Here is a 25,446-nt window from a genome sequence, read left to right as displayed (position 1 = left end):
GGGGTCACAGCCACGGAAACCCCTGCACGGTTTGACTTTGACACACGTGGGGCCACCGTGAGCCAAAAGTGACTCAATGACAAGTTCTTGTTCTTTTTTTTTTTTTTTTTTAAAAACAAACAAAACCCCAACCAAAATCCCTCAACTTCAGTTTCCCCTAAAACGAGCCTGGCGGTTTTTCTCTTAAGCTCATGTATAAAGCATGCAAACAATAGGAACACAAGAGCAGCAGCAATAATTAAAGGATTCCTGAACACTATTCATCATTTCATGGTACTTAAAGTTTACTTAAAACTAAAAAGCCCACAGCCAGCCAGCCACCCCAAGCCCACGTTTGTGGAGTGGTTTTCGCCTCCTTTACGAAAGCAGATGGCCTCAACGTTGTCTTGTGGAGAAGCAGCTGATGGATTTGAACTGCTGACCTTTCCATTCGTAGTAGAGTGCTTAACCATTGTGCCACCAGGGCTCTTGAAAACTACCTGTAAATAAATTCATAGTGTTGTCATAATTTTTCCAGAAGCTTATGGTTGTTGTTGTTGTTGTTATGTGCCGTCGAGTCGCTTGTGACTCATAGCGACTCTATGTACAACAGCCCTAAACTCTGCTCTGTCCTGTGCCAATCGCATTGTCTCTGACATTCCCATCCCAATTACCCCAGTCACTAAATCAATCCACCTCATAGGGGGCCTTCCCCTCCTGCGCTGTCCCACCACCCTACCAAGCATGATGTCCCTCTCCAAGGACCGGTCCCTCCTTACAACATATCCAAAGTATGTTAGACGGAGCCTCAGAATACTTGCCTCCAAGGAGTCTACCGGTTTAACCCTTTCCAGGATGAATTTTTCTAGCAGTCCATGGTACCCTCAATACTCTCCTCCAGCACCACAGCTCAAAGGCATCAATTCTCCTTCTGTCCTCCTTAGTCACTGTCCAGCTCTCTGATGCATAACAAGTGATTGCAAAGACCATGGCCTGTATCAGATGCACCTTAGTCTCCAGAGAGACACCATTGCTCTTCAGCACTTTGGAGATATCCCTAACAGCAGACTTTCCCATCCCAGTACGCCTTTTAATTTCCTGCCTACTGGTGCCAAGAGTGTTGACTGTGGAGCAAAGCAAACTAAAGCTGTGAACAATCTCAGTCTTTTCACCATCCATCCTGATGCTGCCACTTGGCCCAGTGGTGAGAATCTTTGTCTTCTTGACATTGAGCCTCAATCCATATTGAAGACTGCAGTCCTTGACCTTCTGCAGCAAGTGCGTCAGCTCCTCCTCAGTTTCAGCGAGCAGGGTTGTGTCATCTGCATAATGGAGATTGTTGATAGATCTTCCACCAATAGAGAGTATAATTAAGACTGTGTATAGCTCTGGTTTTGTTTGCTTTTTAAATTTTTTTTTTACTGTAGTCTTGCATTTTTTCCTTCTTTGATAATGATTCTAATTCTTCGTGGGAGCTGTGGAATGATGCTGACTTTTTTTTTCCCTTTTAGTAGCAGTTGTTAATAGACATTTGTTTTTTTAAAGACACAGTTTCTGCTGTTGTTACTGCCAGTTGTTAAGCTCGTGGGCCTGCCCTAAAGTTACTCTAAAGAGGTCTGTAAGAGGAAGTGCCAGCAACAAGATGAAGCCACGATGCGTTAAAAAGCTCTGGTGGCTCAGCGGGCAGAGTGAAGGGCTGGTGGTTGGAATCCACCAGCTGCTTGTGGGAGAAAGATGTGACAGTCTGCTTCTGTGAAGACTGACAGCCTGGAGCCCTGGGGGACAGTTCTGCTTAGCCCACGGGGTTGCTGTAAGTCAGAGCCCCCTTCACCACAGTGGATGTGGTTGTTGGCGAATGTCTTCAATAAGACCCAGCTTTTGTTGCTTCAGGACAAGTTTGTCAACCCGCAAAGGATTGTTGTTGGCTGCTCTTGTTGGTTTGGAGCAAAACAGGGTTGAAGGCCATGACCCAGCAGAAGCAAATTACCGGGCCTGCCTGCCTGCTGAGGTGACCCGCGGTGGGTTCAAACCACCAGATTTTTCTGTAGCGATTGAGTACATGATTGTATGCTCCAGAAGTGGATTATATGTGCACCAAAACCCAGCTCACACTGCGGAAGAGTTTGGGACTTGGAGCTAGATGTGTGGGCGAAGATGCTGGTGGGCTCATGGCTATCTGATAGGATCCCGCCCCCGAAAGGCTCCCTGCCCAGCAGCTGTCCCTTAGCCACCACCGGCCTGCCTCCCCAGCACCTCCCTTTTCACACAGAATGTCTCCTGCGTTGGACCTTGGCTTTTCCCCAGAAGCTCTCAACTGGAGGCAGCCCCCGTCATCTGTGAGGAGTGGGTATCCAGCTTGTGTTGGCCATGAAATAAAATGGTTCCCAGGACTTTGAGCTGGAGCGCAGGAAATGCTCGAGTGTTGTTTGCAGGGTCAGGACCCGAGAGGGAGGGAAGGCAGGACTGATAGACTGGGCTGCCGTGAGGTTGGCGCCCACCTCAACCAACTCCAGGGCAGACTCTGGTGCTAGCACTAGCACCATTGGAAGCACTGGTAATCCTGGCCCTTGCTGACCTCGCTTCTAACCCAGGAACCTTCAGGTTCAAAAGTTAACTGCTGGCTCACTAACTGAAAGGTTGGTGGTTCGAGCACACTCAGTGGCTCCTCAGGAGAAACACATGACTGCTCCCATGAAGATGACAGCCAACAAGATGCCATGGGCCAGGTCTGCTCTATCACATGGGTCACCGCAAACTAAAATGAACTTTGTGGCACTCGGCAAGCAGCCTGACAATGCTTCCGTTCAGTAGTAAGTGGATCTTGGGTCATCTCCCCATTCAGTAGTAAGCAGAGCCTGGCACCATTAGGCAGTTGGGGTACTCTGTCTTGAATGCTAGAAGGTACCAGTTATTACTTGCCTAGATGAATGGGCAAAACCATCTTAAATTACAAAAGTTTTAATTTTTTAAAATCATCTTAAAAATCGTTTTGAAGCATTGAACACCATTGATTGAAGGCTAGATGAATTGTGGGTTGATACCAATGATAACAAAAAGTAACTTCATTACAAAGACCGAGAAGAAAGGAAAAACCAAAATGTATGTCAGAGGAGACTCTGAAAATTGCACTAGAGAGTCAAGAAGCCAAACCAAAGGGTAAACATACAGAAGTAAAAGAGCTGAACAGAAGACTTAAAGGGGCAGCTTTAGAAGACTAGGTACTGTAACAGAATGTGCAGAGACCTGGAATTGGAGGAGAAATAGTGAAAGACTTGCTCTGCATTTAACAAGCTGAGAGTTGCAATATTGAAAGATGTTGTGGACAGTATGTTAAATGACACTGAAAGCATCAAATGAAGATGGAGGGAATACACAGAATCACTGTACCAAAAAGCATTGACTGACACTGAACAATTTCAGGAAGTACCATATAAACAAGAGCCAATGAAGGAGGAAGTTTAAGCTTCACTGAAAGCATTGGCAAATATAAGGCCCTAGGAATCGATGGGATACGAATTGACTTATTTCAATTAACAGATGCAGCCCTGGATGTACTTACCAGTCTATGCTAGAAAATTTGGGAGACTGCTGTCTGGCCAACGGAGTAGATGTCTGCATTTGTTCCCATTCCCAAGAAAGGTGATCCAACTGAATGTGGAAACTATTGAACAATATTAATGTCACATGCAAGGGAAATACTACTGAAGATCATTCAAAAATGGCTAGAACAGTATATAGATAGGGAATTGCCATAAGTTCAAGCAGGATTTAGAAGAGGCTGTGGTACCAGGGGTATCATTGCTGACTCAGACGAATCCTGGCTTAAAGTAGAGAATATTAGAAGAATGTCCTATTTGTGCTTTATTGATTATGTAAAGATATTTGACTGTGTGGATCATAACAAGTTGTGGCTGGCATTGAGAAGAAGGGGAATCCCAGAAGACTTAATTGTGCTTGTGCGAAACCTATACCTACACCAAGAAGCTGTTGTGTGAAGAGAGCAAGGGAACACTACATGGTTTGAAATGAAGAAGGGAGTATGTCAGCGTTGTATTCTCTCTCCATGTCTATTCATTCTGTATGCTGAGCAAATTATTTGAGAAGCTGGACTCAGTGAAAAAAGAATGTGGTATCAGGATTGGAGGGAGACTGATCTATAACCTGCATTATGCATATAATTGAACCTTGCTGAAAGTGAGGAGGTCTTGAAGCACTTGTTGCAGAAGATCAAAGAATACAGCCTGCAATATGGATTGCATCTAAATGTCAAGAAAACAAAAATTCTTACCCCTGGACTGATTGATAGGCAACATCATCATCATCATAATAGATGGAGATAAGATTGAAATAGTCAACAACTTCATCTTACTTAGATCCACCGTCAACACCCCTAGCACCAGCACTCAGGAAATCAGGAGACATATTGCACTGGCAAAGTCTGCAGTTAGGGATCTGTCCACATTACTGAGGAGTAATGATGTCAGTTTGAGGACTAAGGGGTATCTGATTCAGGCCAGGGTCTTTCTGATTCTTGCTATACATCTGAGAGTTGGACAGTGAATAAGGATGACAGAAGAAGAATAATCAATGCCTTTGAGCTGTAGTGTTGGAGAAGAGCACTGAACATCTGATCGACGGCCAAAAGAACAAACAAATGTGTCTTGGAGAAGGTGCAGCCAGAGTGCTCCTTGGAGGCAAAGGTGAAAAAGCCTCACATTCTTTGAGCATGTTGATAGGAGAGGGACCTTTCTTGTAGAGGGGCATGATGCTTGGAAAGGCAGAGGGTTGATGAAGGACAGGAAGGCCTTCAACCAGATGGACTGACATGGTGATGGCCGCAATGGGCTCTAGTGTGTGAGGAAGTGTGCAAATGGCACAGGATAGAACAGGGTCCAAATGTTTTGTTCATAGGATTGCTATGGTTGTATGCAACTCTACGGTACCTACCAACAGAAGACTGGTACATTCAGTCTTTTTTCAGCAACTCTTTGCCACACCTTCTCATCTCTCCCTTTTTAAAGTGCACACCGTTCTTTTTCTTTTCAATGCCAAGTTGTAGTCTAATCACTTTAAGGACGTTGAAAGTGACAGTTAATTGCAACATGTGTAGCACCAATAGTGTATAAAACTCTGTTGAAACGGCACAGCTACTTCCCATTTGAGGGGACGACAACTATGTCATGACTGTCGCCTGCCACCATGTTGTCCGTCATTTATTATGATGCATGCAGTCAATAAACCACAAGGAAACCTTTCTCTGCTGTTCTCGGCTTTCAGCCTACATTTATCTGAAGTTAGCAATGACCTCTTTCAAATCCACGGCCTCCTCTGAACCCAGGTTGAATATCTGGCAATTCCCTATCAATGTACCAAATCCAGTCATTTCAGACTAATCTCCAGCAAATCTTTACTTGAGTGTGATGTTGATAATTTTCAAATTCTGTCAGATTCCCTTCTGTTGGAATGGGAGCAGATCTGGAATCTTGCAGTGGGTTGCGGCTGGCCTGTGGGTGTCTAAACCCCCAAGATGATGCCTTCTGGCCCCTGCCAGTTCCTGGGAGCTCCAGTCGTTCCTTGAATAGCTCCGTCACATGGTGTCCTCCTCCCTCGGTAGGGCAGCTGGTGCCCTCAGTGCTGACTCCCAGTGGCCCACGTACACTGCCCTGTCCTGCGCCATCCTAAGCCCCTGCTGTTGATGCCCATTGTCTCGGCCTCTGTCAGCCCAGCACGCTGAGAGTTTACCTCTCCTCTACTGACTCTGCTTTTCCCAACACACGGACTGGCCTCTGGAGACACTATCCTTAAGGCCTCTTTGCCTTCATGAGCGCTGGCCTGCACTTCTAAGACAGATTTGCTTGTTCTTTGTGTCTTTGTGGTGGTTAAGTGCTCTGCTGCTAACTGAAACCCCCCAGCGACTGCCCAGGACAGAGGCTCTTGGAAAGGTGGTGTTGCCGTCAGTTATCGTTGGGTCGGTTCTGACTCCAGGACTTTTACAAACAACAGGCCGAAGCTCTGCCTGGTCCTGCCCCATCCTCACAGGGATGCTGTCTCGAGCTCGTGGCAGTCACTGAGCCGATTCTTTGTCTTGGATTAATTTTGCCGTGTTAATCCAGCATCTTCTTTTTCATCAGCCCTCTACTTTTCCAAATCTTGTGTCATCCTATGTGGGATAATTTGGTTCTGTCACATGGGGCCCATAGGAGTCAAAGAGCAACTAGATGGCACTCAACATAGACACAAACTAGGTCAAGATCTACTCTCTCTTCTATGTATTATCTCAAGATCTGTGGCCTCACATTCATTTACATGATCTATCAAAACTGACTTCCAGACAATGTCAAGTTCATTATTTGTACAGTACAGGGGTGAAGTGAAAATTAAATCCATCACAAGGTCCAGAAAAGTGAATCCTGGTTCTTAATCTCTTTTCCAGAACTCAGCTTCCTTAGCTTCTGCCAGCCTTGCCCCATGGGTCACCTCCGGTTCCTGTGCCTGTGGGCATGCTGGGGTGGGTGTTAGAGTCTTGTGGTCGCCATGCAGCCTGGGTCACAGCCAGCTCTGCACATGGATGCCCATGGGGTACCGCTGAGACCTGTCCCCTGACAGTGGTTGGTATTGCCACTGCCAGCCACCAGAATCTCAGACGTGAAAGGGGGGGGCTCCGCTCGAGGCCTTCACACACACGGACGGTTCTGTTAAAAGAGCTGCCATCTGCACTAGACTTTCAGGACCCTTTCCATCCCTCTTCCCCCTTCAGAGTCTCTCCTGTCCTCTGAGCCCCTCCTGTCCCTGCCTTGGCTTGCTCAGAGGACTCGGGCACAGACATAGTAGTAAAGTAGAAGGTAGGAACCCATGACGTCAGGCTTGGATCTACTGTGCATGTCGCCACCTACAGCTGCCCACCTGGGAGATGGACCTGGCAGCACATTGTTAAAAGTACTAGTAATGAGTAAGAACAATAAACCAAAGCAAACCTGCTGAGTTGTGACCCCGCAGGACAGAGTGGAACTGCCTGTGGCTTTCAAGGCTGTCTCCTCTCTCTCCCTTGGAGAGGCTGGTGGACTTGAGCTACTCATTTTGACTAGCAGCCAAGAGTTTTAACCCCTGCATCACCAGGGCCCCTCACGAACACTAGTAATAACAAAAATGATGTTGACTGTGGATCAGTACATGCTGGGTGTTTACATGCATCATTTTTTTATCATTGTATAGGGTGATTGTTCCGACCCACACAGAGTGCTTACGCAGACACTGGCCCTCTCTCCACTCTATACCGGGCTGGTTGAGTGACATTGATTGTATCTTGCACTGCTACTGTCCCCATGGACCATTTGCCACCTTGTAGCCCCTGAAGCCCGCAGCCCCCATATACCTATGTCCTTCCAGAGGAGTACCTTGGAGCCTTAAGTATTAAGTTCAGACAAGCAGATGTGGTGACAGGGGCATGAGCCGGCATCAGGTGGCGCAGAGGGAAGAAGCGGCCTCCTCTTCTAGATGTCCAGACATGTCTGTTCCTGCAGTGGCTCCTGGTCTGGGTGGGGGGGAAGAGGGAGGGACTGCGTAGACGCCTCTTTGTTTCCAGGTTTCCCCTGAACAATGCCTTAGCTGTTTGCTTTATAACAGGCCGCCTCCCCGCTTTGTAACAGGTCTGCTCGTGTGGCCCTCATTTGATGATGCAAGTCATTTACTAAGTTCTAGTTATTACCGCCCTTGCTCTGTCCACACCTACTGAAACGTGGGTTGGTTTCAGCACAGTGCCTTCTTCCCATCTAGAAGTCTCCCAAGGTTTTATGCAATTATGTAGAGAGGCCACAGTGTCTCAGAATTTTCTCTTGAAAATGCCAAATTTTAATCTCAAATACAGTTGGGAGGGCACATATCTGGTCTCACAGGCATGGCGAGGAGGAAGAGAGAAGGCGCATGATCCCTGGAGGAGGCTGGCCTAGCTTCGATGTCCAGACAGGCCGGGATTGCTGCTTCAGTGTGCGTCCCACCACTCTGATCAACCATGGCCAAGAGTCCATTCCAACTCACTGGGTTTCCAAGGCTGTAAATCTTTATGGGAGAAGACTGCTTATCTTCCTCACACCGAGTGGCTGATGGATTTGAACCTCAGACCTTTCTGTTAGTGCCTGACAGGTAATGCACTATGCCACTCTTCAATATGGATTGCATCTCAACATGAAGAAGACAAATTGTTCACCACTAGACTGATAAGCAACAAAATGATGGATGGAGAAAAGATTGAAATTGTCAGTGACTTCATCTTCCTTGTATCTACAATCCCAGTACCACCCTTGGTACCAGCAGGTAAGGAGACATATTGCAGTGGGCAAGTCCATACAGAAAGGCTTCAGGTCTTTTGTTCATAGGGTCACTATGAGTTGTGTTCTACTCAACGGCAATCAGCAACAACATACAAAACACTGTGGTATGAATTGAGAATTTGAGCAAAATCACAGGCTTCAGTTGTCTGACCACATGGGCCCACATACGTACCCCTTTGTTAAGTGGAGAGTAGAAGATGTGTGACACGTTACTGTGGAATGTAAGGCAGAAGAAAGAAAGTACCATGGAGACAACTCTGACTCATTTTCTCCCTGGAAACTCCAGCCCCATTTCCCGAGAGAATCCACATGATCCAGAACCTTCCACAAGAGGAGTTATTATTGCAACTGAAAAAAAAAAAAAAGTCAACACTGTCCAGGCCTCCTTCTTCATCAGAGTAAATGTTTGTGTGTATTTAAATGTGTGTTGAAATATACATTTAAATGTGATGTTTCCAATCCAGGAAGACTACTGGTGACGAAGTCTATAGCGCTGCACAGTGAACCCAAAGGCTGCACCTGCTGCCAGTTCGAATCTACCTGCTGCTCCGTGGGAGAAAGGTGGCTTATGGTCCTCCCTTGTGATTCACAGCCTCTGGAGGGCCAGCTAGGAGTCAGGTCCAACTCAGCGGCAGTGAATGAGTAAAACAGAACTAAAGACACTTAGAAACCGGCAAGAAAACCCTCAGTGATAATGGAAACTTGAAGGACCGAGTCCAGTTAACAGTACAATAAATTTCTGATGGAATTTTCGGGACGAGGCCTGGAGGTAAATGGAGAAGTACCTGAACTTGAGCAGACAGCGCTGTGGCAGCATGGTCTCGGGGAGCTGGGCTGCTAACCCACAGAGCCTGAGCCTCCAGGCGTGTGAAGAGAAGGAAGACGGACAGCGTCCTCCCCTTGAGATGGACGGGCTCCGGAGCCTGGTGGGAGATCACAGAGTCTGACGCGACTGCCCAGCAGTGAGTCTGGGCGTGAGCAGAGTGGATGTGGCTCAGGGGCGGGCAGGGTTTTATAGGAGACGGTTCGAGGCACATCATGATAAAGCGAGTATGACAGTGACGCAAGTCCCATGGAATTTCTGGTTCTGCCACGCATATGAAGATGTGTTCACATTATACTCGAGTCTATTAAAGGAACCCTGGTGGTACAGTGTGTGACATGTTAGGCTGCTAGCTGAAAGATCCATGGTTTAGATCCAGGAGTCACGGTGCTGGAGAAAGATGGGCAGTTTACTCCCTTAAACTCCCATTTTTGGCCTTGGAAACACAGTTGAGGGTTTCCATGAGTGGGAATTGAGTCAATAGCAGTGTTTCCCCCTTTTAGTAGTGTACTGTGTACACACTCTGATGGCCTAGTGGGTCAGGAATAGCACTACCAACCCAAAGGCAGGTGGTTCAAATCTGCGACCTGCTTTGCGGGAGAAAGATGGACAAGCTCCTCCTGTTCAATTCATAGCTTCCAAAAACCTTCCGGAGGGTCAGCTTTGAGTCGATGTCACTTGATTGGAACAGGTTGAGTTGAGTCTGCTCCTAGTGCCATTGCTCCATATGCAATAACGTTATGAAATGGTTTAAGCTATTGTGAGAATCACCAAAAGGTGACACAGACACACAAAGTGAGTGAGCATACAGCATTGGGGAAATGGCACTGACAGACTTGCTTGATGCAAGGCTGTCACAAAACTTAACTCTGTAAAAAGCCCACAGTATTTGGGGAGTGCTGGGAGAGGAGGTATGCCTCTGTGCTGTGTGTACATGTGTAAAAACATTAGAAGAATATCAAATGAGTCTCGGTTTCTTTTTTTGTTCCTTTCTTCCCAGAACAATGGTTCCCTGGTTTGGTGCCAAAATCACAAGCAGTGTTCGAAGGTATGTGTCCTACATCTGTCTATTTTTAAAAATGTTTTTGTTTGGAATCCATTGACTGTTTTTGATAGATGTGCAAGAAGTTGTCAAGGTGGTGTAGAGAAGTTCCCTGCACTAGGCTCAGTGTCCATCCACAGCTTCTCCTTACAGAACTGGAGAACACTCCCGGGACCAGGAAGCTTCCAGCAGTGCCATTTCTTCCTATTTGTTGTATAACCACCACCCTAACTTTTTTTAGGTACTGCCCATTTTCCCTTTTCTTGGTTTGTTTTTATTGTGATTAGGGTGAAGGTTTATGGAGCAAATCGGTTTTTCATCCCACAATCGATACACATTTTGATTTGTGACATTGTTTACAAGCCACACAATGTCACAGCCCTCTTATGCTATACTTTTAAATCATGTCTTTTGAAAGAAAAAGGATCTTTTGGTAAGATCAGAAGATTGAATGCCATGTACTTGCATTGAGTTTATTTGTAGTTGTGGTTTGAATGTAGGAAATTGTGGTAAAGGATTTGGTTCAAAATAGTTTCTGACTCCTTGTGGGGTAACAGTTAAGCAACCAGCTGCTAATTGAAAGGTTGGTCGCATCTCTCCTTGGAAGGAAATGAGCTGGTGATTAGCTCCCAAAAAGGTTATTGTTGTTGTTGAAAATCTGATGGAGGCCTACACTCTGTCCTACAGGGTGGTGTGACTCTCAGTTGTGGACAGGATACCAGCAGCAATGTCTTAGTTAACTTTTGATTATTGGTATTCCTCGCTGTAATCTAAGCTTTGCCATTTTGTCCATTTATATATGTGATATCACCTTGGCTTTTACTTGGGGAATAGATTTCATATTCAGATTACATACATTTTCCAAAGCTCATAAAATACTGAAACAACTTTTGGTATCTTAATGGTGTTTAAAGACGTGTATTTCATGGGTATTGCTAATAGGTTAAAAGTATAATACCCCTGCATTTTATAACCCAAATTTCGTCTGGGGAATTCATAATAGTATTACAATTGGGCATCTTTACAAAAAGCATCATTATTTTGAGAGGTCTTTAAAGCACATTATCTCAAAATAAATGGCTGCAGAATAATATTCCCAAGCAGAAACCCTATTAGATGGATGCGGCCCTGAAATCCTGCCTGGATTACACTGTCTAATACCCAGGGATGTGATTAAACCGAGAGGCGAATTCTTGTGTGAAGGTGAAGTCATTTGGTGCAGACAAGCTGGACTTCCCCGTGGGGCTGGGGTGGAAATGCAGTGTCCTCGGCTTTGTGTGATCCCATGAATATGGTTGCTGCTAAGACACTTGCTGTTAGCCTTGAGATGAACTGCTTCCTGGCTGGAGCTCTGGGTGAATTCTTTACTAAATCATGGCAGGCACAGCTCTCTGATTATGTTTTAAAAAGCAATGCTAGGAGGCCAACTGAATTATTAAGAAGCGCTTTGGAGCAGTGGTGGGTCAATTGGGCAGTACAGAGGTACAGTATAGACAATATAGGGTGCGATGTTCATCAGTGCAGTGGTTAAGTGCTGGACTACCAGCCAACAGGTTGATGGCTCGAGCCCACTCACATGGAGGTACCGTAGAAGAAAGGGCTGGCAATCTGTTTTCAAAGGTTGTCCCTTTGAAAAGTACAGGGCACAGATGCACTGTGCCAGACGTGAGATTTCTATGAATCAGAATCGGCTCAATGACAGCTGGTTGCAGTTGGTTTTTTCCTTCTTTTCTCCTTAAGAAATGAATTCTTTTTGTAGATGTACAAATGGTTTGAAGGAAAGAGATTCATTTGAACTCTTTTGAAAAAAATCTTAATTAAAGAAATTTCTCCCTCCAGAGATGGCAGTTCCTTAAATCATAATTTGTAATTGAATGATCAAGGCTGACTTGAGAGATGTTGAAATTCATAAGACACCTTTGCTTTTACCTGAAAGCAGAAGGGGTCCATGAATCATGGTTTGCTCCGTACACCACTTCGAATATATTAGTGAACTTACAGAGTTTCACCAGGTGTCTTTAGCCTGACCTCTGGAGAGAGATTCTTCCATACTAATCAGAGTGGGTCTCCTTCGGGTCTTCTCACTGCTGGATACACTGAGATAATTACACTTTGCATTTCCTTTGAAGTTCATGAAGCACTGAACAGTCCTGATCCTTAGATTAACAAGGTTAATGGCAAGAGATAGCAACTCCATTTCACACTGACATGTTGGATCTGCTGCTCTGCTGTGTGGTGTTACTGTGTCGGTGTGTCACTCTGCAGTGGCCCCTGTGTTGCCGTGATGCTGGAAGTCATGGTTCTGGTTTTCCAAATATCAGCAGGGCCACCCGGACTAAGACAGGCTGTGAAGGACAGACTGGCTGTCTGCTTCTGAAAATGAGCTGTTGTGAACCCCAGGGGCTCAGAGCAGAACGTTGTCGGATTCTGGAAACACAGGCAGGAGGGATTGGGTTCTGGAGTGGAAGAACAGTGAGAGGGAGAGAGGCCCTCCATGAGATGGCCCAGCACAAGAGCTGCGAACCCAGAGGATGACTCGGGCCTGGCGGTGCTTCCACTCTTCTGTACCAGAGCTCACTCTAAGTTGAGGCAGCTCGGTGATTGCGAACAACAGCAATCTGGTAATAGTTCCATTAAGGAGCCCCTAAATTTGCGTCACTACACTAGGTGGTCTTTTGTGACAATGGCAGGCCTGCTGCTTGGAAATCCATTTCAGAGGTAGAATAGCAAAAGTTTGATTGTCTTCTGGTATTCAGGAGACAGAGGGTATGAGCTTCCCAAATCTGCGTCCTCAGCTTGGAGATAGGAGATAAGAGCTGCAGACAGAGAACAGGAGGGATTGTTACGGTGTTTTCTCCTGTCCTGGCCATCTGATCACTAGTCAGAGCCCAGACTAATTGCCTGGGCTCACCAATATCAAAGAAGTCTGTGGTGCCGTCCATATGTAATGGCGAGTTTAGTCCCAGTCCTGGTCAGTGACAGCATTTCCTGAGTGATGCTCTCGCTGTCATTTGACTTTCAAAGGGGAATTATTAGAGAAAATGGGGGAAAGCAGTAAAAATGGAGTCACTAGAGGACTCTTAGCTTCCGGCCATAAAATGGGGTCCAGCCATAAATTTCTGGGGACAAATAGGAAAGGGCAAGCAAAGGGTTTCCAGAAGAGCTTAAGGGAATTTTAAGCTGCTTAGAAAGCTAACACCACTACCGCTAAATTAAGAGCAAGTTCTTTTTGCTTAAGATGTTAAAAAAAAAAGTTGATTCCACATTATAGGGAATTCTAAAGGATGGCCCTGGTCGCCTAGTGGGTAGGAAGTTGTGCTGCTGACCCAAACACAGGCGGTTCAAATGTAGGACTTACTTTTTTGGAGAAAGATGGGAAGTCTCCTCCCTTGCAGTTCATGCCTCTGAAAACTCTCTTGAGGGTCAGCTTTGAGTTGGCTCTGAGACAGTGGCAATGAATAAAAGAAAAGTTTCGTTTTCCATTCTTTTTCACCCATTGGTTGCCATCCTGCATTGAGATCCACAGCTTTTAAAACAATTTGAACAAATTTTGAGAGAAAAGAGTCAAAGTACTCTGGAGTAATGCCAAAGATGCTCTTTTCTGAAGATAAACTTTTAAGGTAAGGCCTTGGTGCTGTCCAATAGAAACACAGGCTTCCTAGTAATTTCTGAGTGCTATCCGCTAAGCCTGTTGGCTCCACTCTCAGACCTCATCGGCCCCTCCCTTGACAGTCTGCCACCATCTCTTGCCTGGGCCAGCCTAGGAGCTTCCTTATGAGCCTCGAAGCTCCCATTCTTGCCCCAAACAATCTTATCTCCAATCTGAGACCCTTTGGAAGTTTGACTCGTGCTCCTGGCCATCTTGAGCCAAGTGACAATGTTTGACTTCTCTCAATCCTCAGTCTTCACAGACCTACCCTGGCTGCATAGCCTGTCTTGTCCTCAGTATGAGTCCTTTGTTGGCTGAAGGCATTACTCTCTTTATTCATCATTAAAGCTTACTCTACCGTGTTGAGATGGCCTTTCCCCAGTGGTTTTGTGAGCATCTTTGAACAGCACTGAATCAGCTTCAGTTCCACTACTGTTCATAGAGCTTTCAGGGACCCATTGTAAGAATTAGACAACCAGACCTACTTTTGACTCTCTCTTAATCTGGAAGCTTCACTGAAACCTGTCAACCACTAATGGGTGGCCCTGCTGGCATTGAAATACAAGTGGTGGAGTTTCCTGCATCACAGCAATTCACAAGCCATCACAGTATGACAGACTGACAGACAAGTGGTGGAAACAAAAGCTGGATAAAAAAAAGCTTGGTAGTTGGAAAGTAAGACTTTGGTGACAGAAGTGAGGCTAGAAATAGCATGAAAGAATTTGTATTCCCAATGACTTAATCATTGCAAATACCTTTTTTAAAAAATTTTACTTAATTTTATTATTTTTGTGTGTTTGTACCTTCAAATCAGATCTGACTGGTACAGGAGGAGATTGCCCCTCTTTCTCCAGCAGAGCATCTGTTGGATTCAAACTGCATACTTCTGGGATTGCAGTGTAGCATCTTGCCACTAGGCCACCGGAGCTCCCTAGCAAATACCTTTTTAAGAAACACAAACAGCAACTCTCCATGTGAACCTGGCCTGATGGAATAAAATCACTGCATCTGTGGAAAGAAATGGTAGAAAAGGTCCACATCATTGGTCAGAACAAGGCTAGGGGACTAACTGTGCAACAGGCCATTTCTTGTTCACGTGCAAGTTTAAATTGTTGCTGAAGAAACTTGAAAAATGGTCATAAGAGTAAAAATATGACCTTGGGTTTATCCCACCTGAATTTATAAACCATCGTAAGAACGTTGAATGTGCTGAACAGTAACCTCCAGGAACCTGGCAACTTGTGGGATGACATCACACATGAAGAACGCAGAGGTCATTGAGAAGATGTGAAAGGAAGAAAAGGCTAAAATAGATGTCTGAGGAGGTCCTGAAACTTGCTCTGGAATGTAGAGCCAAAGGAAGAAATGATGACAGAAGAGAGCTGATCAGAAGATTTCGAGGGGCAACCTGAGAAGTTGAAGCAGTGTATTGTGATGAAATGTGCAAACACCTGGAATGAGAGAACTAAAAGAAGAACATTTTTCAAACCGCAGGAACTGAAGAAAAGATTTAAATCTCAAGTGAAAAGACTGAAGGATTCTATGGGCACAATATTGAATTAAACAAGATGCATCAAAAGAAGCTGGGAAGACTACACAGAGTTACTGCGCAAGAGGAATTAGTTGACATGGGACCATTTCGGAAAGTAGCATATGCTCAAGCACCAATGATACTGAAGGAAGAAGACTGAGCTGCACTGCAGACACTGGCAAAAATAAGGCTCTAGCCATTGACAGAATACCAATTGAAGTATTGCAACAAACAGATAAAGCCCTCGACATGCTCTCTGGTCTTTGTCATGAAATTTAGAAGACAAGCTACCTGGCCAACCAACTCGAAGAGATTGAATATTTGTGCCCATTCTAAAAAAAAGTTGATCTAATAGAGTACAGAAATTATTAAACAATACAATCAATTGATATCACGTGCAAGTAAAATCTTCCTGAAAATTATTTTTAAATGGCTGACATTGTCAAAGGAAACAAATACAAGCGAGACTCAGAAGAGGCTGTGGAACTAGGGATATCATTGCTGACATCTGATGCGTCTTGGCTGAAAGAGAATAATAGAAAGATGTTTACTTGCATTTTGTTGACAGTGCAAAAGCCACTGTACGGACCGTGCTAAGTTCTGGATAACATTGAAAAGAATGAGAATTCAAGAGCCCTCACTGTATTCATGCAGAACCTGTGTATAGAGTAAGCAGCAACCCTTCAAGAAGAGCAAGGGGATACTGCAAGGTTTAAAAGAAGGAAAGGTGAACATCAAGGTCATGTTCTTCACCATCCCTATTCAGTCTGTATGCTGAGCAAGTATTCCAAGAAGCTGGCTCATATGGAGAAGAATGTGACATCAGGATAGGAGTGAGACTCGTCAGCAACCTGCGTAGATGACAAAAACTTACACAAATTGAAGACTTGAAGCTCATATTGATGAAGCTTTAAGACTATAGCATTCAGTATGGCTAACTACCCAACATAAACAATACAAAAAATCCTCATAACTGAATCAAGAAACATCATGATAGATGGAGAAAAGAGGGAAGTTGTTAAGGATTTCATTTGACTTGGATCCCAAATCAAGCCCTGTGGAAGAAGCAGTCAAGAAGTAAAGCATTTTGCATTGGGAAATTTTGATTTCAACGACTTCTTCAAAGTGTTGGAGAGCGAGGATGCCACTTTAAAGACTAAGGTACATCTGGCCATGGTATTTTCACTTAGTGTGCATGTGGAAGTAGGACAATGAATAAGGAATATAAAAGAAAGATTGATGCCTTTGAATTGTGATATTGACAGAGAACATTGAATATACCATGGGACACAAAAAAAGCTGCCAGTTTGTCCTGGAAGAAGTACAGCCAGAATGTTCCTCAGGCTTCATGTCATGTTCCTTAGACCTATTAGGAGAAGAGCCCTGCTCCTGGGGCAGGACACTATGCTTGGAAAAGTCAGTGCAAAAGAGGAATCCGTCCTCAACCAGATGGACTGACAGAGTGTCTTGGTCTTCGGCACAGAAGCTCTGTTCCCTTGTCCCCATACTGTCTCAGACAGTAGCTCCTCGGGGGCCTGGTTAGTCTCCCTTGTTCACTGTTGTTTCCTCAGCGCCGAGAAGGGCACTTGGTGTGTGGCACTTTCTCGGGATTACTGTGTGGAGCAGGCTGAGCAATGGCTCCTGACAGGAGAGTGTCACTTTTTCACTTTGTGTCGTCGAACAATCCAGGGCTCAGAGCAATGATGTTTCATACCAAAGACGACCTGGCTTGTTTTTGAACTTCAGAGTTTCCATTACGCATAATTTCTCTAAAGAGCAGCTTAGGAATGTTTTGGAGCATTGGACAGAAAACATGATTTCATATAAAATGCCCTGGGTTAATCCCAGACCTACAATCAGGAGAGGTTAATGAGCCATCAAACAGCATTCTACTGCACTCATTGTTCATACCAGGGGTCAGAAAATGATTTCTGTAGAGGGTCACCTAGTAAATATTTTCCACTCTGCCTCACATAAAGTCTCTGTGGCAACTGCTCAGCTCTGCTGTTGTTGCCTGAAAGCAGACCTAGACAATGCAGAAGTAAGTGATCATGGCTGTGCCAATAAAACTTTATTTATTGACACTCAAATGTGAACTCGAGTATTTTCACACGCCACAACATTTTCTTTCTTCATTTATTTGCAATCCTTCACAAGTGTGAGAAACCTTCTTCTTGCCAGCTGTACAAAAACAGGTAGCCAGCCAATTCCTCCCTATTGGTTTTGGGATGCCTCTTCTCCTCAAAACTGCACCACTGCCTTCTGGTGAGTAGAGTCACATCTGAATGTCCTCAAACTGAGCAGAGATGGACCATTTCCAAGATCATATACAGAACAGTGTGGACCATCTGTGAAAGTCTAATGAATGAATACATGATTAGTAATATAAGAAGAACCCAAGTATTTTTAGAAGAATCAGTGCTAAAGTGTGATTGTTAGAACCCGAAGCACACCATGCCCTCAGTCATCCAGTGAATTCTGACTCACGGGGAGCCAGGGTCAGCGAAGAACTGCCCCCCCCCCCGGGGTTTCCAAGGTAAATCCACATCTTTCTTCCTTGGAGTAAATGGTAATTTCAAACCACTGACCTTTCTGGTTAGCAGCTGAACGCCTTAACCACCGTGCTACCAGATCTTCTCTGACTATTCATTATCTCTCATTGCTATTGAGTTGGAACTGACCCATAGCGGACCCTCCATTGGTTTTTTTACAGGTTATACATTGCACAGGAAGAGATTGTCCATCTTTTCCTGCAGAGCAGCTGGTGGATTTGAACTGAACACCAGCTCGCGCTCCTCTGATTATTAGAGTTAGAAAAAATTGTGGAAGGCTTCAGATTGAGGAAAAAAAAAGATGACTGGTTGTTCTTCCTGGCACCCCTTTCCTGAAGCTTCCTGCTGTCTTATTTCTGAGCACTTTTCTCCTCTGTGATAGGAATAGAAAACTGGTACTATTACATGATTAGCGTCCTGGCAAATGCAAAGAAACTGAGTCCAGAGGCTTGCAATTGATGTCTGCCTCCATCAACGTGGCATTTTTGCATGCATTTGCAAATTCATCTTCTTTTCTTCATGGCATACATATTTATATTTGCATCGAGTGTCATGTTTGTTTTTATTGTGCCTGAAATTCTCCTCTGAACTGGTTGTAACATACTGCTGATTTCCCCCACATTTCATGAGGGAAATTGAAACTTTGACACACGTTTATTTATAGTGCATGTAAGTCCTGGTGCCTGAGCTCTGTGCCTTTCCTTAAACAGTTTCTATTTGAAGAGTTGTTCTCCAAACCTAAGGCTTGTGGAAGGCTCATTTGCTGGCACCTCTGTTTCTGTAGGGAGCTCACCTGTGCCCCCCTCCTCCTTTTGGGGCCTGTAACTCGCTCTCTGACTTTATTTCCATTTCCTTTTGAGTGCATGTGTTGAAAAGAAGCCATTGAAGGGTCTCATCCAGGTGTCATTGATGGCTCTTTGATCTCAGTGGGAGTTGAGTTCATAAAGGCCCCCCTCCATGGTTTTAGGGTTTCCTCTAAGCAGATTCAGAAACAAGAGACCTTGGCTTTGGTGACCCCTCACATGAGTGACTGGATGACTTTGTTGGGCATCTGTAAAGTTTATGGGGTACATGTGAACCCCAACACAAAAGCACATGTGACTGTTGAAGGCTTGGTTTTTGTATTGGATGTGGTCTGTGATTCATGTAGTCATGCCTAATAAAGCCATGGAGCCCAAGGAAAATGGGATGGGAGGAAAGTCAGGTGTATGCTCATGTGCACAACGTGACTCAGGTCCGAGAGTTGTCCCCCAGCCCCCCCAAAGCCCCAAGATGAAGCCCTCTTTGCCTCTGCATTTCTAACAAGAAGCAAGGGTCAAGGTGTCAGATCTTTTATATACAGTGTTGTTGTTAGCTGTCACCAGGTTGACTTCAACTCTTGGTGACATTATATACAATAGAGCAAAGCTCCTGTCTTGTCCTGTCTCCAGGATGGATGGTGGACTTGCGTCCATTGCTGTAACTGTTGTTAGTTGCCATCACCCTGGCTCAGACTCATTGCAACCCTGTGAGTGACGTGTTGACAATGAGAGACATGTTGCCGTGACTGGGTTCAGGGTGGTTGGTATGTACTGCCACACTCATTATATGGGGTACAGCAACCCTGCAGAGAATTATATTTTCCCAGGTCCAGAGAGGGACTGTCCAGGTTGCCTATAGGGCTTAACTATGTCACATATGCCATTTCAAAATAGTCTTTAAAGACATCTCATGATGGGTGGAGGGAGGAAAGGATAAACAAAAGAGGAAAGATCCAGTGTGAAAAACAATGTATACAAATTTTAAGAACTTTGTATGTAAACCAGTATAAAATAATAAAAAAACCCTCTCATACTGAGTTGTAAGGTTTTTAATACCATATAGTGTGAAGTGTGCTTAGAAACAAGATTATTCTTAGATTTACTGAGAAGGAAATATACTCAGAATGAGAATTCCAGAACAGTTAAATATGCAGATATGAAATCTATACCTAGACCAAGAAGCAGTTGTCCAGAGAGCAAATGAATACTGCATGATTTAAAATCAGGCAAGGTGTGTGTTGGAGCTGTGTGTTTTCTCCATACCCATACCATCTGTGTGCTCTATGAAGAAGAATGTGACATCAGGATCAAGGAAGACTAATCAACACTTTGCATTATATAAGATGACACATCCTTGTTTGGTGAAAGTGAGGAAGACTTGGAAAAACTTGTTGCAGAAGATGAAAGATTACAGCCTTCAATATGGATTACATCTCAACATCGAGAAAACAAAAACTTTCACCACTGCCTCAATAGGTAGATGATAGATGGAGAGAAGAGTGGAGTTTGCAGTGGTTTCATCTTGCTTGGATCCACAGTACAGTCAAGACAGGTGGCAGAGAGTACCAGAAGAATGTCCATCTGTGTTTCGTTGAATATGCAAAGGCATTTGACTGTGTGAGTCATAACAAACTGTGACAGACTCTGAGAAGAATGGGAATTTCAGAACACTTGATTGTGCTTAAACAATACTTATACTTGGACCAGGAGGCAGTCAGTTGTCAGAACAGAGCAAGGAAACACTGCATGGTTCAAACTTGGGAAGGGTATGAGTCGAGGACGTATCCTGTTTCCCTATCTTTTCAATCTATATGCAGAACAGATTATCTGGGAGGCTGGGCTCTCTGAGGAGAGGTGTGGCATCAGGATTGGAGGTAGACTCATCAACAATCTGCGTTAGGTAGATGACACAATCCGGCTTGCAGAGACGCAGGAGGACCTGAAGCGCTTGCTGCAGAAGGTCAAGGATTGCAGCCTTCAATATGAATTGAAGCTCAACATCAAGAAAACAAAAGATTCTCACCACTGGGCCAGTTGGTAGCATTGTGATGGATGGTAAAGAGATTGAGGTGTCAACAGCTTCCTTTGCTTGGCTCTACAATCAACACTCTTGGTACCAGTGGCCAGGAAAGTAAAAGATGAATTGCAGGGAGGGGTTGGGGTGTGTGTGGGGGGGGAGGATTGTGTACCAATGAAGGAGTTTTTCTTTTGCTTTTCAAGGAGGGGAGCAAACGGGGGTGGGGGGCACGGGGAGAAAAGTGCAACAATGAATGGAATTCCAAAATCTCTGTAGATGTTCATTGAAATTAAAAAAAGATGAATTGCATTGGTAAAATCTGCTGTTGGTGACCTCTCCAAGGCACCCAGGAGCAACAATGTCAGTCTAGAGACTAAGGTGCGCCCGATATAGGCCATGGTCTTTGCCATTACTAGCTATGCTTCAGATAGCAGGATAATGACTAGGGATGATAAAAGGAGAGCTGATGTCTTTGAGCTGTGGTGCTGGAGAAGAATACTGAATATACCATGGACTGCTAGGAGAACAAACAGGTTCATCCTGGAGAGGGTGTTCCTTGGAGGCAAGGATTCTGAAGTTCCTTCTGACATACTTGGGACATGTTGCAAGGCGGGATCAGTCCTTGCAGAGGGACATCATGCTTGGGACGGTGGAGGTGCAGTGCAGGAGAGGAAGACCCTCAATGAGATGGATTGATTCCATCACTGGGGTTGTGGAGATAGGTGTGCTGGAGACAGTAAGATTAGCATGGGATAGAGCAGGGTTTATGACTGTTGTACGTAGGATTGTTATGAGTTGTGGGTGACTTGACGGCACATAACAAGAACAAGGAAATTTGAGTTTTGCTTTATCACTCGAATGTGCTCACGACCTTGGATGTCAGTGTAAAAACTAAGGTGCACCTAACCTGAGCCACGGTCTTTTCAATTGCTTTGTACGCATGTTAACATTGAACAATGAATAAGGAAGCTTGAAGAAAACTTGCTGCCTTTCCATAGAGGTGTGGTGAGGAGTAGCGGATAGCCTTAGACTGCCAAGAGAACGACGTAATTCCTCCTTCCTGGAGGATGTGCAGTCAGAGTGCTCCGTAGGAGGAGGCATGGTGAGGCTTCTAGTTGTTTCTTCCAGGAGGACATGCAGTCAGAGTGCTCCCTAGAAGCGGAGATGGTGAGGTTTGGCCTCATCTAGCTTTGGGCGTGTTATCAAGAGGGACCAATCCTTGGAAAAAGACATCATGCTTACAAAGTAGCGAAGGAGAGGAAGACCCTCAGCGAGACAGATTGTCACAGTGGCTGCCGCAGTAGGCTCAGACCTAGCAATGATTGTGACGATGGTGCCGTGCTGACAGTGTCAACTTAGGGCCCCTGTGAATGAGTGTCAGCTCCACCGCACTGAGGAACAACATCCTCAGAAAAATCCTCAGAAAAATGAGCCCTGGGGGTGCAGTGCTTAAGTGTGTGATTGCTGACCAGAAGGGCAGGCCCATGACTGTTCTGTGGGGACGTGAGGCGGTCTGCTGCTGTGAAGGTTCTAGCCTCCAAACCCTGTGGGGCCGTTCTATGCTGTGTTGCAGGGTCACGACAGACTCTATGGCCATAGTATTGTCCTCCAAAACCATGTCACAGACAAGGAGCGTGGTGAGGAGCCTGGTCCACCATCAAGACATCTAGAGGCATGAGCGGGACACATCTGCAGAGCTGTCCCCCAAGAACAGTAGGGGTCTGGAACATTCTAGTGCTTTTGTCTTTGAGATCCGTAATATAGCCTGAGTTCCTGGCCAACCTCTGGCAGTAGAGGTTCGAATTGACCCAGAGGCGCCTTGGAAGAAAAGCCTGGTGAATTGTTTCTGGGAAAATCAGCCCTTTAGCATCCTGAGGAGGACAGTTCCACGCTGGCACATACTTGACGACAGGCACCTGGCCTAACCTTAACAAGAGTGTTGAAGTTAAGTGTAGGTGTGTGAGCCAAGAGTCCTGGTGGTAAACACTGAAACCTTTGACTTAAAAGGTTGGTAGTTCATGCCCACCAGCAGCTCCATGGGAGAAAGCTGAGGCAGTGACTTCCGTGAGCACTGGAAGCCCTGGAAGTGCTTCTAGTCTGCCCTGCATGATCGCTGGGAGTGTGGATCGCCCCACAGAGGTGGGCAGTTGGGATCCAGCTCAATCCGCAGTTCCTTTCTCGCTCTGTTGTCCTCATTTTAAAATTTTTCTTTATCTCAATTTCTCATCCTTTCCAGATGAATTGTTGTAAATGGCCTTGTCTCTTATTTATTGACCACAAATATCTTCCTAAGAACAAGAAATGCCACAGAGTAAAGACATAAGACTTGAACGGTGTTATGCTGTAGTCAAAACTACCCAGGGACAGCAGGGCTTTTCCTTTCCTGAGAACTTGGAGCTGTAATTTCATGGTTAAGCAAAATGGCTTGAGATGACATCTGCAATCACATAGAGGACCAATGTGGTGTCCCAAGACCATCAGAGAGAAGCAGTGGCAGTCTTTGGTAGACCAGGGACCACAGAAGTGAGAACAGAGAAGGACTTTGCAGTCGGCTGACAGGGAGCATGTGCAGTGGGGCCATGTTCTGGGAAGAGGGGTAACTGGCCGAGGGGAGGCCTTTGTGTGCGCTCTGCCAGAGCAGAGGGCTCGGGCCCTGCTCACAGAGCGGAGCCTGAAAGAGCAGAGGTCACAGAAGCGTCTTTGGAACGACACAGTGAGAAAGGAGCGCCTCTTGCTTTGGTCTTTTCAGGGCAGAGTCACCAATGTGATTAAGTTCATTTTCCACTTGTGTGCATGAAAACGACAGCATGCGCGCCTGTGAAGCTGCACGCTCGCTTGCTCCTCGTTCCCTCACTCCCTTTCTCTCTTTAATTTCAATGGTGAATGTTTACATTGATGTCTCCAAAGGACCTCTCAGTCTGCTTTAGGGTGAGAGAGAGCCACTGAAAATTTTAAACAGAGAGGCACTGAGCTGGAAGGTTCCAGCTGCTTTGGCTGCAGTGATAAGGACCAAGGGACAGGGCCATCAAAATGACACTTTTCCTGCCTCTGTAGCAACGATGTCCAAAGATGTAGCAGCTGTGTCCTCATAGCTGTGAGGACATTCGCGTTGGTTCGACAAATGGCACCACATGACCTGCCTTGTTAGTCAGTCCTGGTCCTGCCCCTTGTCACACCCATCCTCATGTCTGAACCCCTGTCTGGATGGCCCTCCCTCTAAACCTGAGTGGAGTGTGTATGTGTGTGTGAATGGGTGAGAAAAACCACATCAGAGGATGGCAACTGATGACAAGTAATTAGCAAGCCAGAGACCTGGAGCTGACCCAGGACAGGATGCCTGGGGAGAGCCATCCCACGTCTCAAGGTCCACAGTCCATCTGCTTGAAAAGAATTGACCATGCCAGGCCCTGCGCCCTGCGCCATCCCTGGATTGTTTGCATGTTCACTGTTGTTACTTTGGGGCCCAACTTTGGTGTTACTGTGCCCGCATCCAATGGCAGGAGGAACTGGTGAGTAGCCGGCAGGACGATCTTGGGCAGACCTGGCAGGAGGCACTCTGCAAGCCTGGGAGCCCACAGCACCCAATTCTGCTGCTGCCGATCACTCTGCCCTGGGTGGTGCTTTGTTGTGCCCCAGGGCTGCGCACTGCCTCCCTGGCCAGTCCCCCTGTCCCGCTAGCTGGCAAAGGTGGGCCCCGCGTTCTCACAGCTCTGAGGTTGAACTTGGTCAGTGGCAGATGAATGGACAGCCTTTCCCAAGGAGCCGCACAAAGGCCCTGGACCATTAAGCTGTGAAGATTCATGCGTTCGCCTTGGGGAGAGTGTTCAGCAACTTTTCCCGGGGAGGGCCCAGGAGGCCAGCGTTTTGGCTTTTACATCCAACTGTATGCGCATTTTCCCTTTTTGTGCGGGGACATAATGCCTGCGCTGAGGGGTACCTCCCCTCCCCCTAAATCCTGCCACAAAAAGATACTTATGAAGGCCGCCATTCTGCGGCACTAAATGCTCCTTTAACTTTGCTTTATCTGCTTCGCTGAGCACAGTGTACTAAGTCCCGGGAACTCGGAGCACGCCCGCGCGTCCCGCTCCCCATTCTCCCGGCCTCTTTGGGCACAGACATAATCCCTTCCTCGGACCTTTAGAAAGAGCTGCCCAGCCTTACAGCCTAATCAACTGTAAATCTCTGCCAGGCAGTTTCTGCTAGGACAGGCAGAAGCCCCAGGCCCGTGGGGCGGCCGCTCAGCAAACGGTACGGCGCCCCAGCCATCTGCACCCGTTCTCCATTGCGCACGCTCGGGCCTGCTTCGGGCCTTTGTCACTTCCAAACAAAAAGCCAACACGCCTCCTTGGGACTTTTGCTTTCCCACTGGTAATGGAGAATATTGGAAAGAATAGACTCTAAACAGGCATCAGCGTACATAAAATCAAGATGGTAGGAACACTTTTCTGGGTGCCTTCCAAACCGTTTCCAGGTTCGCCCTGGCAGGAGAATGCAGTCCAGGCTGCAAGGTACCACTGTGCTGAACTGCCCTTGCTGCTGTCAGGTGTCGCCAAATGCATTCCACCTCACAGTGACCCCTGTATAACAAAACAAAAACGCAATCCTGCGGGGGTCCTGCACCATCCTCAGTCTCGGCTGTGCTTCTGCTCATTGCCATAGCTACTGTGGCTGTCCAGCTTGTGGGAACTCATCCTCTGACCCTGTACTTTTCCTAGCATGATGTCCT

General features: G+C 45.9%; 1 protein-coding gene across 1 annotated transcript in view; it reads left to right on the top strand.

The window, feature by feature from the left end:
- KAL1 (Kallmann syndrome 1 sequence) overlaps positions 1 to 25,446 on the top strand; it is a 129,838-nt gene that overhangs the window by 23,909 nt on the left and 80,483 nt on the right. Inside the window, exon 2 of the mRNA XM_006892353.1 lies at positions 10,130 to 10,177. Coding sequence (XP_006892415.1) covers positions 10,130 to 10,177 — 48 coding nt within the window. The remainder of the gene's footprint in view (positions 1 to 10,129; positions 10,178 to 25,446) is intronic.

Source organism: Elephantulus edwardii, unplaced genomic scaffold (assembly GCF_000299155.1).
Source record: "Elephantulus edwardii isolate Elephantulus edwardi_28Jun2011 unplaced genomic scaffold, EleEdw1.0 scaffold00115, whole genome shotgun sequence".
NCBI classification, from domain to species: domain Eukaryota; kingdom Metazoa; phylum Chordata; class Mammalia; order Macroscelidea; family Macroscelididae; genus Elephantulus; species Elephantulus edwardii.
This window is presented reverse-complemented; position numbering and strand designations above follow the sequence as displayed.